This window comes from Blennius ocellaris, assembly GCF_963422515.1.
Source record: "Blennius ocellaris genome assembly, chromosome: 12".
NCBI lineage: Eukaryota > Metazoa > Chordata > Actinopteri > Blenniiformes > Blenniidae > Blennius > Blennius ocellaris.
This window is the reverse complement of record NC_137661.1, coordinates 1,931,007-1,947,514: the sequence shown is the minus strand read 5'-3', so window position 1 is coordinate 1,947,514 and position 16,508 is coordinate 1,931,007. Positions and strand designations below refer to the sequence as shown.

The 16,508-nt window shown below is 44.9% G+C and overlaps 1 protein-coding gene across 1 annotated transcript; it reads right to left on the bottom strand.

Annotated features, from left to right (window-relative positions):
• Window positions 1–1,048: 1,048 nt before the first annotated feature.
• lmo4b (LIM domain only 4b) lies at window positions 1,049–15,001 on the bottom strand. Its single transcript, XM_080506717.1, has 5 exons — window positions 14,464–15,001; window positions 12,759–12,999; window positions 8,108–8,204; window positions 4,396–4,551; window positions 1,049–2,104 (listed from the first exon to the last, which is right to left on the bottom strand). The coding sequence occupies exons 2-5, from the start codon at window positions 12,992–12,994 to the stop codon at window positions 2,096–2,098; spliced, it is 498 nt and encodes a 165-aa protein (XP_080362843.1). The 5' UTR covers window positions 12,995–12,999; window positions 14,464–15,001; the 3' UTR covers window positions 1,049–2,095.
• Between the last annotated feature and the right edge of the window lie 1,507 nt (window positions 15,002–16,508).

Here is a 16,508-nt window from a genome sequence, read left to right as displayed (position 1 = left end):
CTGACATTGAGCTCAATGTTTTCAATGACACGAGGTTTCTGTTTTTGTCTGCTGCACAAACTTAGCAACGTTTTCCCCTTCACATCTACTGACTTCAGAAGACGGCAGCTGAAGTGCTAAAACTGCTCATTATTTTCTAGAGTTCTGATCTTAAGTGGAGAACATAAGAAACTTTAAGGATTTTAAGGAAATGCCGTTGAAGATAACGAAGCTTGAATTGGATGAAGGATGAACTGAGGGGCGACGTTAAAGTAAAAGTACCAGATAATTACAAAGATAAATAGGTGGTGAATCATGCAAAGCTGCTCTAATTGAGGCCAGGAAAGAAATTAAAGCAGCACAATTAAGTGATTGAAAGAAACTTGGTCTTTGGGCGATACTGGTGGAGATTGACGACAGATCCACTTAGCAGGATTTTCCCCGACATTGGCGTTTCAAAGTAAAAACAGGAGAGACTGTTTACTCTCGAGGCCCATTTCCTCTCCCGAGTCATCCTGCAATGAGCAGCATTGTTTCAGCGGCAGGTCTGGCGAAGGGGCGGACTCCACAGATAAGCGCCTGGACCATTACGGGGTTCCTCCTTCAGACCTATTAGGTCTTTGCAAGGACTTCAAACACCAATTTGTTCTGCAAATAGCCCATTCAATTTATGCCTGCCAAAGAGAGACACCCCTCTCCCTCTCTGCTGTAATTGAATCTTCAAAGGGACATTTTCCTCCATTTCTGTCAGGTATTAGAGTGATGAATAGGAAACGGTCGTTGGGACAGAAAGGGAGGACGCATGTTGATCCATTTTCAGTTCGACGCACATCACGCGCCTTGATGATTGTGAGAGACAGGAAATTGAGGCGTCTTCAGTGGGGTTGGGTTGGAGGGGCTTTCACTCGTAGGGCAAACAAGTCCTGCACCGACATCCGGCCTCTGAATACTTCAACACTGCGTGTTATCGGGCCAGTCATTACAATATCTGTACAAAGCTGTGCTTCTGGAATGAAATTAAGAGTCTTTTCAAACCTTCAATATTTTTTTATTAATTAAATACACCATAATGGAGCAAGTGTCTCGGAAAATATCACAAATAAATTTCTCTTTCATTCAGCATTTTATACGTTGGTGATGAACTCTACATTACTGACTAAGGAGCAGATTTTCTTCAGCTTTGCCGGAGGGGTTCGAAAAAGGTTCAGGAGCGGAGTGCGGATGTACTTGTAGCCTGGACAACGACATTTACATGCAAACTGTACATACATGGTAGTTTTACAAATACACCAAGAGTGTTCATGATTTGTTTTTCCACAAAATTCCACAGACTTTTTTTTTTTTAAACCCCATCTTTTTCATATATATATCTATATATATATATATAGATATATATATATAGAGAGAGATATATATTTATTTATATATATACCACCAGAAATAACAAAAAGAAGAAAAGAAAACACATTCCCCCCTTTGACAACACATAAAATATATGTAAAGTGGAAACACCATGTTGCTGGGAAATGAGGGTAGAAAAAGAATACAGGAAAAATGGAAAGGTTTTTCCCGATTTTTCCCTCCCGAAAAATGTCTTTAAACAAATGTGCAGTTTTAAAAAGTCTGCATCTCTTAAGCCTCATTAGTCTTTTCCTCTTTCCTTCAGTCTCTTCTTCTCTGTGTGTTTTTCATCCAGAAAAGAAAAAAAGTTTCCTTGGATTGTGATCCTCGCCTTTTCCTTGTAGGTTTCTTTTTTTCCCCTCCGTCCCCAAGGCCGTGAAGTCCTCAGCGCCACAACTCCAGTACGATAAGTGCAAGTATCCACACGTGTTTGTTGGAGGAAAACAAAAAAGCCAAGTTTTGAAGGCTGAGTGTGGGATATGAGGTGAAGAAAATAGTTTGCAGTTTGCAGGTTTTTTTTGAGTCAAGTTAAGATGGGTTGAAGAGGGTTTCCTTCAGGGACTGGGAGCACAAGTAAAAAAAGAAAAAAAAAAAAAAAAAAGTAGTAGAAGAAGAGTGAAAGGCCGGGGTGCTGCTGATGCACTCTGTCTCGGGTGACAATGAGTAAGGGCTAAAATGAAGGCACACATCCTGCTTCCCGCGCTGCTTCCACCGTCTAACACACCTGGATGTGGGGGGGGGGGGGGGGGGGGGGGGGGGGGCAGACAAAACAAAACAAAATATTACATTTTTAAAGCGAAGCAGATTTGGGGGACTTGGTTGAGTTGACAGTGTTAAAGACGTTCCTCCGCCTCGTCATGATGAGTCAACCTCCCACCGGCACCACATTTTAATTTATTGATCAGCTCAGGCTTTGAAAATCCCCCCCACCACCCCAACCCCTCCCACCCTACCGCAGTTTACTTTGCATCAAGTTAAAAGTGCATTCATGAAGCGATTCTCTTTGGTATAATTAGTGCTGCGCTCCGACATAACTGCAGGAGTCCTGTGAAAGAGGGAAATGCAGGGGAGGAAAGACAATTATCTGACTGTTTTCTCAGCAACAACGTTCAACTTTTTCATCTTTTCTCATGTGCCTTTCTTTCTTCTCCCGCTTTCTTTTTCTTGGTGATTCTAAGAGGTGATTTACTTTCTCCCCTACTCCTTCATCCCTAAAATCACTAGGAGGGCTTGGGTCTATTAGTAATTGCAAACTCCTACTTGGGGGCTAATTAAAGTGACTGACGCAGGGAGGGTCTCACTCCCCTGGGTCAGAGCGGCTCTGTACGAGAGAGGTAATTTGTCTGCGCTGAACAAAGAGATTAGGAAGAAGCTGTGGAAGAAAGCCTAATAAATGAGCGTCAAATGTCCCGCGCCGCCATCATGAGCAACGCCAATTATGTCACGGCCTAATCGCGCATAATCAAAAACAACAGTCAGCAGATAACCCCCGTGACTGCTCCGCCCCCCCCCGGCTAAAGGCCACGCTCAGACTTCCATACACCAGAGTCTCGGTTCAGTCCGTTTCTCTATGTACCCGAGTGGTATCGGGGCAAAAAAAACAAAAAAAACCGAAAGAATGAGGGGAGAAATGTGCGATAAAGCTCGCCAGCAGGAAGCATAACTCCTTATTTCACTCCTGGATAATAACCAAAGCATCCTGAGCCTGTTCGCATTGAGCGATGCCTCTCTGTTTATTTAATAATTCTCTCTCTGCTATAATTAAAGCACCGGGGCCAATATTCAGATTTTCAGCAGTTTTTCCACTACAATTGATGTTGGCGCATAAATAAACAATGAGGCCTCATATTTACTACACCAGCCGTGGCTTACGAGGGACACGGGCGGATACGGGATGGGGAGCGAGGACTTAAACAGACATTTAAAATTAAGCTAGATAATGCAACAGCTTTCAATTTTCAATGTGAGGAGCTCTCAGAGCCGGGAGAGCTGATTTGTAAAAGTGACAAGCCCTTAAAAGGCCTGTGACGTAGCGGGGGGGGCTTAATGGAGTTGTACCTCTCCTCTTCTCAGAGAAGCACTCAAGGTGAAATGCATGCTCCCACCAATATAATTCCTCTTTCAGTCAGAGTCTGACACACTCCAAACACCTCCCGTATCTCGGGCTGTGCTCGTGTGCGCCGGCGAGGTATCAATAAAGGCGCTTGTTGCGAGGCAAAAATGATTAGATCTCCTGCGGGGCAGAATGAAGCTATCCTGAAGAATGAAGTTATCCTTCGTATATGATTAGGCCTTCTGTTTTGCTTTCACTGGAGGCATCAAGATCAAATCAAGGGAGAAACCATGATGACAGCCCTCATGATATACTAGCTGCCGCGGCTCGCCGCCTCTCTGCTCAACCCTCAGGCCTCCAGGATGCACATTGTTTTTTCCCCTCCGCCGTTTGTTCGCCCGGGAGTAAGAACTTCGCCCAGGTGATCCGGGCCCCCGGCCACAGTAAGTAGCACTATTCCCCTTTTAAAGACTGCAACTTTTCAGCGGCACTGCGAGTCGTGCTGCTCTGGACAAATAAATGAGTCAAATGTGGAGCTGATCACAACAACCTGAGCCCCCCCCCCCCCCCCAACCGCCCCCATCCCTCCTCAACCCCCGACATCATTTTCACATGTTTTGTGCTGATGGTCTGTACAGATTTTCTGAGTGCGTGTCCTCCAAACCAACAAGAATGATGGAAAAATCCATTGCCTGTCTAAAAATAAAATTCATCTCTTGCTTGGTGAGATTTAATATCTGCCGTATGCCTCGCGGTGAATCAACGGCATATAAACAGAGTGAAAAATGTTGGCGACAAAAATTACAGATGTTTTTTTTCCTGCCCGCTAATGACTCCACCTGACTGATGACAAGCTTTAACCGACTTGTCCTGTGTTTTGAGGTGATTCTCCCCCTCTCCCCCTCTCCCTCTCTCCCTCTCTCCCCCCACAGTGGCGGTGTTCGGTTGTTCTTCGATCTCACCTTCTGGTCGGGCAGCAGCGGGTTCGTCTGCAGTGAACTCAAATGGCCGTTGATGAGCGCTGTGGGTCTGTCGTGTTCGCAGAACAGGCTGCCGTTGATGTAGTGGAACCGGTCCCCGGGGACCAGCCGGTTCCGGCAGGTGGAACATGTGAAACACTGGAGACAGAGGACAGACAGACACACAGGGACTCAGAACAGATTGTTTCAGCGTCTCTTCATCCCAGGACTGCAGGACGTTAATTGCAATGTGTTTGAGATCAACCGTGCTCTTTCTCTTGCTCCCAATTCAACAGTGTCTGCCATTTCCAACAGCAGCACTTGAGAGGCATGTTAGTTTGTTGACTTTTTTCCTTGCTTTTGGTGAATTTAACTACAATTAAAAGCATTTTTATATCTAGAAGTTTGTCATTTGGAATTTGTATATATAACTTATCACAGACCAGTCTTTGCGATTGGGATATTGTACATGATGATCTCACGACAACAGTATATTTCTGATGTATTGAGCAGTTCTGCTTCATCCCAGGTCAATTTAACACGTTAGTTCACTTCAGAAGTGCCCGAGTTGCACGGTGGAGCAGTGGTTAGTTAGAATATACATGGTTTGATTCGGAGCCTGTGCTAAAAACATGTCTGAGCTTAATTGGTGACCATAAATCTGCCTGCCTCCGTCACGGCCCTCGTACTGCCTGAAGGCCTCAAGAAGTGCAGAAAATGGTTGGTTATACAATTTGAAAATATTGTTATGAGAGTCTTCAAGTTGTAAAATATGTACAAAAAATATTGGCGCACATTTAAATAAATGTCAAAAATCATAAAGTTGTAAACACAGATGTCAGTGTTCACCCATGTTGTTTTATTAACAAATGATATGCTAAATTAATGTTTATTTTTCACGAGAAGTTGGGTTTATTAATAAAGCTTCGTATGTGAATAAAACCTGTATTCATATACCTGAAAGCAAAGACAATATTTAATAAAACTACCAGTACAAGATTAACCCAAATTAATATAATGTTGTTGATAAAGACTCAGAGCAGAGGTGTCAAACTCATTTTACTTCAGGGGCCATCATACAGCGCACATTAATCTCAAGTGAGTCAGATCAGTATAGATAATGCCATTATGACATCAATAAGTAGAAATCTAAATCCCCGTCTTTCCTTTAGTGCAACACAGAATCATCATAGCAGTAAGAAGTTCATCACATTTAATGGACTTTCAACAGCCTCATGCCTCAGTTCGCCATGTGTTATACAACTGATGGATCCCAGTGGATTTTTATTTCACCGTTTACACCTTCACAGGCAGAAAACATTTGTTGACACGTAGCTGGAACTCAAAAATATAGCAGGCAAACACCATCATATTATGATCAGAATTACTTGTCAAGTCTAAATATTGAGTACGCCCCTGGTGGTGAAATCAATGTCCTGCGATTAATGACAGAATTTCTCACAGCTGGTAAATATCATCTTGCAGGTTGGATTGGACTCTGGCCGAGAGGCTTTCATGCCTGTTGTCTTGGCAAAAGCACAATTATTTTCACTTTTGGTAACAGATCTTGGACGCAACCAGAAGCTGACAGTACCACTGGCGTCCATGGGGGCAGTGTTGGGATTGGAAATGGTAGATTTAAAGTTTAGCACTCACTGCAATGCAATGGAAGCAAAAGCAGGGACGGTGAAGGTGTTCATTTCTGTTTTCATGTGTTTACAGAGCACGATGTCGGTTGTTTTTGTAATGAAACCACACACACATGGTCAGAGAACAATACTCAACGTTAACAATAGCGAGTACACAAACACTCGTAAGGACAGATGATGAAGTTGGATTGTTATTACAGGACTGGGGAGTCATGACATTCTGGAGGAAAACACTTATCGTTCATCTCCTGAGCATGAGCAGAACTATTTACTACGGCACTGGTGCACATGGTCAGTAGCACCGGTTCTGCTGTCTACACAACGTTTTCAGAAAGTTGGATTTTCAGTGGCTCTGAGCAACGTTGTCGTGTAAATGGACACAAAAACGCAACACAAGTTTTGTGTTTTCACTTGAAAAGATGGTCTTAGGTTGACATTGAGCAGTTATGTGCAGAGGTCTGGAGGGCTGGGACCAAGTTCACAGAGGTGCTGGACATTTCGTGACACTCTGATTGTCAAAATTACATTGAAAATGGTCAAAGAAAATCTTAATAACACACTTTCTAACAGGACTGCAAGGTAATGCTGAGAGACTCATCGTCGGCTCTTCCTCCCTTTGGAAAGAAGCTCTCTGGTGATATTCGTTGTATTTTTTAGAACGTGAGCTTGCAGACTTACTTAATGGTGGCGGGCATGAGAGTGGGGTTTATTCATTCTTAGCAGACCGATATGAAACTATGTGAGAGCCATTACTGGTCCAAGGCCTGGTGGATGAGGCCTCTGGGATGTGCTGTAATGTTTTGACAAACCAGTAGAGTGAATGATGGACCCACAGCCTCGCTTAGAGGTAATCTGGGAGGATTAAGTTTCAAAACCACTAAACATAAAGGATGAAAAGCTCTCCAGGTCAGAACTTTGCCACCATGTTTTCTCCAACTGAAAACAAAACCACATCACACCTGCAATTCTGAGGCTGCTGTTTAGCGACATAACTTTTTATAGTCTGGTTATAGAACTCAATTTGATTTGGATTAACATCTGAAATGAATTAATACTTTCTATCACTCATAAATTACTGGCTCAACCTTGAGTCATGCCATTTATAAAAACACAAAAAAGTAGAATTTCTCTGAATACAAGAGCTGAAACCCTGTTCGCTTTAACCAATCATGACATCCGAACAGATAAATATATGGATAATTTCATTTTCACCACAATGCATCAGCTTCACACCAACTTTATTAACTTAAAAAAAAATAAAAAATCCATGATTTCCTGTGAGCGTGTATCAACATCAGGTGAACCTTGAGCCTCACACACAATGACATGAAATGAAACTCACAAGTCTAAAAGATGTCTTGGATCCAGATTTCCATGCAGTACGATACATTTAGCAATGAAATAATGACAATTAATATCTAAACTTACATGACATTGGACTTTCCTGATTCTTCAGGATATTCTTCACCGTCTATGAACTATGTCTTGCTATTCGGAATGACTTCTATTTGACCTCTCTGATAAAGTTTCATAATATCTGTGAAAACCTTGAACTGTTTGCATGTTGATCTTTTTGAGAGGGGCGTGTTTTCATCCTCTGCAGCCCGCGAGCGAAAACCACTTATTGAAGGAGGAAGAACATTTAACCATAATTGCTCCGAGATGTTTTTAATTTGTAAATTCTGTTGCACGAAATTAATTTTATTCAAAACGTTCAGCTAAATCAGCACAGCCAGATTCCGCAATGCTTTCTATTATTGCAATCTTTCTCCATTTCCTGTCTATATTGGTCCAAGCACATGAAACGCTCAGCACCTCTGCCTCTGAACCACTGGCCTGCTGCTCCGCTAAACATGTTGCATGTGACAAGTCACATGACAAGAGAACAATGCAGACTCGGGGAAACTCTGTTCATTTCACAAAAGCTTTGCTTCTACCGACACTGTTGTGATTGCTTTGCTCCGTGGCGGTCACTCAAACCTGTACGATGTTTGAATGTCATGTTACTTTACTTCATACACAGCGTTCAGGATTATAGCAACTTAAATACTTGGCAATGAACTTACCTTGAGATGGTAGACGTTGCCCTGTGCCCTCATCACCAGCTCGCTGGCTGGAATCGACTGACCACAGGCGCTGCAGGCTCCGCTGTTCCCGAATAATCTGAGCAAAGATATTGGCAGATGAAGAAGAGCGAGCGTTAGCGTTGCACCCGCCTTCCCGCACGTGTGTAATGGACTGTGGCAACACACCGTTTGTGTCGGTCTGCGAGTGTGTTGCGCGTGTGAAGGAGGGAAAGAGGACGGCCTCCCTTAAGGTTTGCTATTCCCCCGCTCCATTTGAAGGTAGTGAGTGGGGGGGGGGGGGGGGGGGGGGGGTACAAGAGTTGAACTAGGAAATCATCACTGTATCACCAGGGAGGAAAAAAAAAAAAAGAGAATCCTCCACTCATCATCTGTCCGCCAGCATCCGGCGCTGGAACTGTGTATTACGCCGGTTGCACATTTTTTTGCAGCCTAATAATAACCTGGAACATAAGCAATCAGGCCCTAAGAGGATTTGATTGTACATCCAGGCGGAGACATAGTGCTTTTGCCATTAGGACTCCTGTGAATGCTCCGTCAGTGCCGTGTTTCCATTAGAAACCCTGTAGCTACTCGGGTTGATATATAATGTGCATGGGTTAACCTTTTCAATCATGGTGTCAACACTTTAGATTTGCTTCTGCTCATCTCTTTCGTCCCTAACCTTCTCTCTCTCTCTCTCTCTCTTTCTGTCTCTCTCTCTCCCTCCCTCCTTCTGCCTCTTGATAATGAAATGCTTGCTCCAGCTTCCCTTCTATCTTCCTTCTGAGTCCACAATTTAGATTACTTCATCTCGGTGAGCAGCAAACTGAATGAAATTTCGATTTGAGCAGAAAGTAATTTACTGGGATCTGGACCCATTTGTCATCATATCTCACCGGGTGTTTGCTCTATCACTGCACTTTTCCTAAGCAATCAAATAAGACCACGGCATCTGACATGCTCCGGAGAGAAGGGGAGGGAAAGAGGGGGTGCGGGGGTGAAGGGATGGAGGGGAGGAGTGGCTTATGCTGGTTTGTCTGTGTATCAGATAAAGTTGTCTGGCTTTAAAAAAAAAAGAAAAAAGAAAAAGAAAGAAAGAAAAGAAAAGAAAATTACAGAGAAAAGGCAACAAGAAGACAGTTCTTCACTATTTGACAAACTTGCATCCGGATGGAGCGAGAGAATAGACGCCGTCGCCGTCCCCCCACCAAAGCCCCGGCAGTGTAGGACGCAGACTAAACAAACAAGCGCTTTGCAAAAATTTAAATAAATGTCTTTTTTTAAAGGGAGGGGTACAAAGAAGGAGCTTTGAGGGAGACAAGCCTCGGCAGAAGCAAATTTTGTCTTGGCATCATTTGGAAAGGCTCCATCAAAACTCAATTTCAGAAACTAATTAACTGGAGACTGTCGTCACAACTCTGCCAATTCGGGGCTCTGGCTGGGACAAACATGACAGTGGGGAAATGAACATATACGCCACACTTGGAGACTCTGGTACTCATGTGATGTTGTTGGGGGGGGGGGGGGGGGTTCCCATGAGATTGACAGATTTTAGTGGGAAAAGCCAGAATTTCATTCCTCTACGTAAAACAAAAAAAAAGCTCATAAACAAAAGGATGCAGGAGCTCGGCCTTTCTTTTTGTCTTTGTTTTGGCGCAGTGTGGCTCCCGTAACAAGGTTAATTATTTTACCAGGGGGATAGCTCTTGATAGTGTTTGATTTAGGGAGCCTGGGCCCTTTAGGTACTCAATTAAGTTGCTGTATCGGTTTGAACTTGGGCTCTAATGGCCTCTTCTGCCAGTGAACTACAGCAGCGGGGTGAAGCCGACACCTTGGGTCAGTATAATTAAGGCCAGGGGACTCTTTTAATTGCAGTGACACATCTGGTTTCTGCTTTTCGCCTCTTTAAAAAAAAAAAAAAGAAAAGAAAAGAAAGAAAAGAAAATCGCTTCCTCTCCACGTATCTTGGGGGTTGGCTTTATCTTGATTTATCTGTCCCCTTGCCGATCTGTCTTTGATTAAATTAAATAACAAACACACACACACACACACACACAAAAAGCATTCGGACCCGTCTTGTTGTCTTAACGCAGGCGGCGGCGGCGGCGATTGGATTTCATTTCAGCGCTGACTGCCCAGTGAAATATAGCGTGGCTTGCTGCTGGGCCGGGCTGTCTGGTAAATGCAGACCTCATTCAGCGAAAGGCCTTTGAGTAGGGTAAAATTACCCCACAACAATGATTTCTGCAACACAGTCCATTAAAAATGCCTCTCTACATCAGCAGCCAAAGCACCTTAAAAGCACTAGGGCCATATTGATACTGAAGCGGGGGCTTTGCATAATGGCAAGAGCTGCATTAGAGGGAGAGCGCGTTCAGAGTGGGGGGGGGGTGATGGGTTTGTGAGAATGACGGGAGGGCCAGCATCGTGTATGTGCATGCGTTTTGGGAGGAGGGAGGGGAGGAGGAGGACGAGGACAGGGGAGATACGAGTGTGTGTGTGAGTCAGTGAGGGTGGATGGATGGATGGTGGTGGTGGAGGTGAAGGGGGATGGGGGGGGGGGGGGGGGGGGGGGGGGATGAGCCAAATTACACTTGGTTAATTCAGAGTAACAGATCTGGCCCCAAGTGAATTGAAGGCCTTGAATTAATTCTGTTATGACAAATCAAGATAAACGTTTCCCCTAAATTGCATGCGATTTAATTAATTTCTGAGATCCCACTCCCCCCCCCCCCCCCCCCATCTCCTCTCCTCTCCTCTCCTCTCCTCTTCTCCCCTCCTCTCTCCGGCCCTAATAGTTCACATTCTATCGCGCTGTCATAGTGCTTGAGTGGGCAGACTTCAAAGTGATATTAAATAACCAACTATTAGATTTACCTCACACGTTCTATTGGAAAAGTGCCATTTAATTACCTCGGCTTATTCAATTAAGGAGGAGGGAAATGTGGGGGACAGTATTCTCTCCCCCTGCAATCCGGCAGCCACAAGTAAATTAATTCCCCCTCCACCCGCGGCTCACAGAAATAATATCACCTTGAGCTTAAAACAACACCCCCCCATACACACACACACACACACACACCCCTGCACAGCCAATCACAACTTTGGCTTTGAGTGGTTGTCTGGAGTGAGAGCACTTTGTGTGGAAGGCAAAGAGGGTGACGCTCAGGATTATTCCCACACTCCACTGATTGGTCAGATAAACATTTTTCATATGAGATGTGTTCATATAGCAGCTGAGCTACAGCTCTTTAGCAGTCTGATCCCCCCCCCCCCCCCCCCCCCCCCTTCCCCAAAGGAAACACAAGCCTGCCCCTTTAAGGGGAAAAAAAAAAAAACAGCGGCAAATGGCCTTCACAATAATCCCTCTTCTCTATCTGTCTTTCCTCTCTTGCACTCTCTCAAAAGCCAATTTGGTTAATTAAATGTTTTGTTTGCAGTGTGGCTCTCATTCATTTCGGACACGTCATTGGTAGCGGATACAAGCCAGGGACCAGATCTCATTAGATAAAACCCATCAGGACTAAAGGAAATGGAGGGGGACTATAATTAAAGCATTTAATTGTGTGGACTCACTGTCAGATCCCCCCCACCGTATCCTCGCTCCAATCTTTATCTCTACAGAGATCTCCAGGTTCCATAATATGTGTTCTAGCTCTTCTCCCAAACATGCTCTCATTACAAGCGGAAAGGTGCGTCTGCATTCACCCTCCCCCAATTTCCAATTTTAATTACATTACAGTCCCATTACCAATGAAGTACCCCATTGACTTTGCTATCCTTTTTTTTTTTTTTTTTTTAGAGGTGCGTGAGTGAGCGCATAGTCGCACTTCACATTCTGAATTATCCGTGCAGATTTGATAGCAGTGCTGAAGAAGAAAAACACGAGAAGAGATTTTGTGTTTTGAAGAACCAGAAGCCTTCACAAGAACAGAAAATGTCCCAGACTAACGATCCGGATCAAGATGGGTCTTTCCGTTTCACTCATGGGTGCAAGAAGCCAATTGAACCATCAGTAAAACCACAAGTGGCCTCATCACGTCAGGCCGCTTTACATTACAGCTCTGGCTGGGTGTCTCGCACCACTACTAGAATATTCAAAAAGGCTCCTCTCTGCTAATTAAATGCTGCTTCTCCATTATACGGAAGACAAAAAAACTAAAACAGAAGAAAAATCCTCTGCTTCTCAAAATGCTCACAGAAGTCCTAGGAAAGTGGTTTGGTTTCCTCCTGTTGCCCGTGACAGCGGACAGACAGCCTGACGAGCTGCAGAGCAAGTCTTCTGTCAACACGCCGCCTCGCTGGCCGTCTTTCATGAAGCTGAGACAATTCAACCAGGAGATCTGGACCAGCGCTGATGACATCAAGTCAAATTTAACACACATGTTGTTTAAAAGAAAATATTTTTTTAAAACGCCCAACTCCTCACATGCCTTACCAGCAATGACCGAGGTTAGTGTCGACTTCGAGTCCCTCCTCAGAAGGATCCAGAACTTTCCCCAGTTAGGAGTTTATAGAAAACACAAGTTTCCTCGGAATTCTTGGCAGACGTGACATGAATGATCTCACTGGACCTGCAACCTCCCAGGGCCAGCGACACTAATATCCCCATAATGAACTTCTGACGAGGCCACGGGGTGTTTTTCCTCACCTGATATAGTCGTTTCTACAGAGGATCATGCCGCTTTTTGTGTAACACGACGTGCCGATTTCACCCAGCTGCGCCTGGCAGCACGAGCACTTGAGGCAGCGGCTGTGCCAGTAGCTGTCCATGGTGTAAAGAAGGAAACGGTCGGCGATTTTGCCCCCGCAGCCTGCACAGCGCTTCCAGGACAGGGAGCCGGTGCCCACCGGCGGGGGCTGGCTGCTGCCTCCGGGATTCACCATTGTCCCTGCGGAAGGAAAACAAAACACATACATGGGGGGGGGGAAACAAACAAACAAACAAAAAAAAAACCACAAGGAAGTGAGTCGCCTTCAGGTCGTGCAAGTCACAGTCAAGATCGATCGCACTGCACATGTGAAACTGATCACATCATACGAGTCTGTCAATCCGGCTTCTGTAACATTCTGTAGCATCTGCCAGTGGCGCCTTGCCTCAAAAGCATTGTGGGTAGGGGTGGTGGGGGTGGTGAGGGGGGGGCCTGCCCTGCGCCATGCGTCACGTCATGAATTAACCTGCCCTTGATCGCCGTCTCATCTGGAAGCTGTTGCTCCACCGGACCTCATGATGGATGTCACTAAACTGACCTGAGAGGCCGGAGGAACCGCCATCCCTTTGTCTCGCCGGAGAAACACATTTCTCAACAGTGACTCTTTTTCGCTGGAGTACATGACTCCTGCAAAATAGAAGAGAAAACGCTAAACTCCCATGAACGGAGTGTGTATTACAAGGTACTGGAGTGGCAGGGTGGAAGAGCGTGGCGCTGTTGGATCTAGGTTTACTGATATCTCTTGCCCTGTTCGAGGCTCGGAGCGACGAAGCGGGAGTCTCAGAACTGAACCGGATCAGCCTGGTATTGATCTGAAAGTGCAGCACGCAGACTGGCTGTAATTACGTTATGTGTGCAAATCCAATGAAATGCAAGGCATTTTTAAAAAAAAAATTAATGTGAGGTTCTTTCACACGTAATCCTCTTCAATTTGGTTTGGGCAGACTTGCCTGGATAAAGCCAAATCTTTGTTGAAAGGCAGGTAGGCTAATTAGAGTTGGGAAGGGGGAGGAGGGGGGTGAGGAGTGGGGGGGGCTGGTGGGTGTACACACACAGAGAAAAGCATTCAGTAAGCCCATTAGCGAAGGCTCTTAGGGACAAACCGCAGCGTACCTTAGTGCTGATTAAATCTAAAAGGAGATGAATCAAAAAGCGGCCTGAAAGTGACTCCCTGGATAAACAAGACGGGGGCTATCGTCAAGTTTCATCCAGAGAGGAGTTTTCTTCTCTTTTTTTTTGCTGCGGGATGGATAGAAGGGACAGGAGGAGGAGGAGGAGGAGGAAGGGGGTGGCTTTTAACTTAAATGGGCTAACTCAAGTAATTACACGGGCAGGCAATTTAGGCGCAGAGTCGTGGAAATAGAAGCAGAACAGGAGACAGGAGGAGGGGGGGGGGGGGGGGGGGGGGACACATCAAGCAGCCACGTGCTAAAATGTCCAGTTTTTTTTTTCTTCATAAAATGAGCCAAGATAAACGAAACAACACCAAAACGATCGTGTCAGCACGAGCCTCGACCAATCGCTTCCCCCACTATAAATAAAAAAACAACAACGACGCGCCTTCACTGTGACTTTCCGCTCTAATTACACGTGATAAATACACTTCAGTGGCGCAGCGCGTGCGTAATACCAACAGACACCCACCTCGTTTGTCTCTTTTGAGCGTAATGGTTGGAAAAGTTGACCGCTTGAAGGACAGGTAGGAAGGTCGGGAAACAGGTACAACAGTCCGTACCCCTTCCCCGAAAAAAAGTACAGGTTTAAAAAAAAACAAAAACAAAAGGAAGAAGAAGAAGAAGAAGAAGCACCAAGCGGACGCGCTAAAGCGACGCGCCGTCGGCCTCCGCTGGTTGTGCTGGCGGCGAGCGGAGCGCGGAGGTAAATGGAGTTATCAGATAGTATTTCCACCGGATGGCTCTCCGCTTCACTGTCGCCGCCTCAAGTGCTCCTTTTTAGCGCTGGAACAAAAGGAGTCCATTGCGAGACGTAATTACGGGTCTACGCATGCCGGAATTTTCCACCACAAGCCCCGAAAAAGTGCGTGTTTTTGCAGTGAGGGAACGGGAGGGCTGGTGAAGACGGTAGGACGAGGAGACGCAAAAACGGGAGGGAGAAAAAGGGGGAGAAAAAGAAAAGAGAAAATACGGAGGTCAGACAGGAGCGAATGTAATTGACTGTCCTCTGCGCCTCTCGGTCTGCTCTGTCCGGGTCCCGCTGGATGCTTGTTCTACATGTGTCGCTGACAGGAAGAAAACCTCCAGTAAAAAAACCCTTCAGCCGAGTGACGACAGAGCCTCCGCAGCCAATCCGGGCGCGCAGGACAGAGCCAGCCAATGGGAGGGAGGGGAGCGAGACCTGGACACTCAGACGGAGAGACGGAGAAGGATGGAGACGCGCAACCGGAGGAGACGTGTTTACAGTCACAATAACACGTACACACCCGCCAAAGACAGAGGAAGCCCAATAAACACTGCACATCGTTCTATATATATAAATATATAAAAGAAATTAAAAAAACAACTATATATATATATATATATATATATATATATATATATATATATATATATATATATATATATATATATATATATATATATATATATATATATATATATATATATATATATAAAACAGGATGCCTTCATCTCATGCCTGAGTTTAATTAGTTGACATTCAATAACTGCTCTGTTTACCGAGGGTGACTCCAACCTCTGGGAAATAGCGCAGTTTAATAGCTGCGTAGTGGCGCCATCGTCTGTCACTGGGAGTAATCGCAGCAAAGCTCTGCTGTCGTTTACAACCTCATTAAGTCTCGGGTCATTGGTTTCAACACCTATTAAGGCTAATCTCCAAGACCTTGAATTGGCGGAGATCCTTTAATTCATCCGAGTCCTGAATCCTGCAAGCTTCCTACACCTTGTTGCAGCTTTTAACGATTGGAGGGGGGGGGGGGGGGGGATGATGCACTGTAAAGATGGTAAATGATAAGGGATTATGGACTCTTCGGGTATAATTGCATGCAATTTGGAGCTTTGTGTAACATGAAAATTTAAAAAAAAAAAATCACTGCATGCATTTATAGTCAATGTGATTCAGTTTTATTTATAAAGTGCCAAATACAACACAGTCATTTCAAATCACTTTTACAGAGAAACAAAACCCAATTCCACAGGAGCAAGCAGAGGTGGTGGAAAGAAACAGAAGAAACAGAGACTTTGTGCCGAACCAGACTCTGGTGGTGGCTTTCTGCTGTTCCGTTAGGAGTAGAAGAGATACTGGGACAAAGCAGACAGAGCAACAAGCAAGAGAATGTTTTTGGCATATAGTGGTGAAACATAGCGAGTAAGAAGGGACAGAAGCTCAGTGTTGGACTCCTAACAACCTTAAACTATAGCAACTTGACAAGAAAAGCGTTCAGGGTTTTCTGAAACGGCACTAGCTGTAACTTGATTGAATAGAAAAGTCATAAACCTGACATTAGAAGCAGATACTGTGTTAGCACCATATGTCACCATTATATCTCTCTTAAATTCAGATTCTGTGTTGTAACCTGTGCCCTCTGTTCTTTCTTTCTGCCTTCCTACCGGCTCTCTAAAGTAGAAGCTTCTCATCTCAATCAAGTCTGCAGCAAGTGGATTAGCTTGTTGTCTGATGCCAGTTTGTTTGTTTGCTTGTTTTTCCCCGTC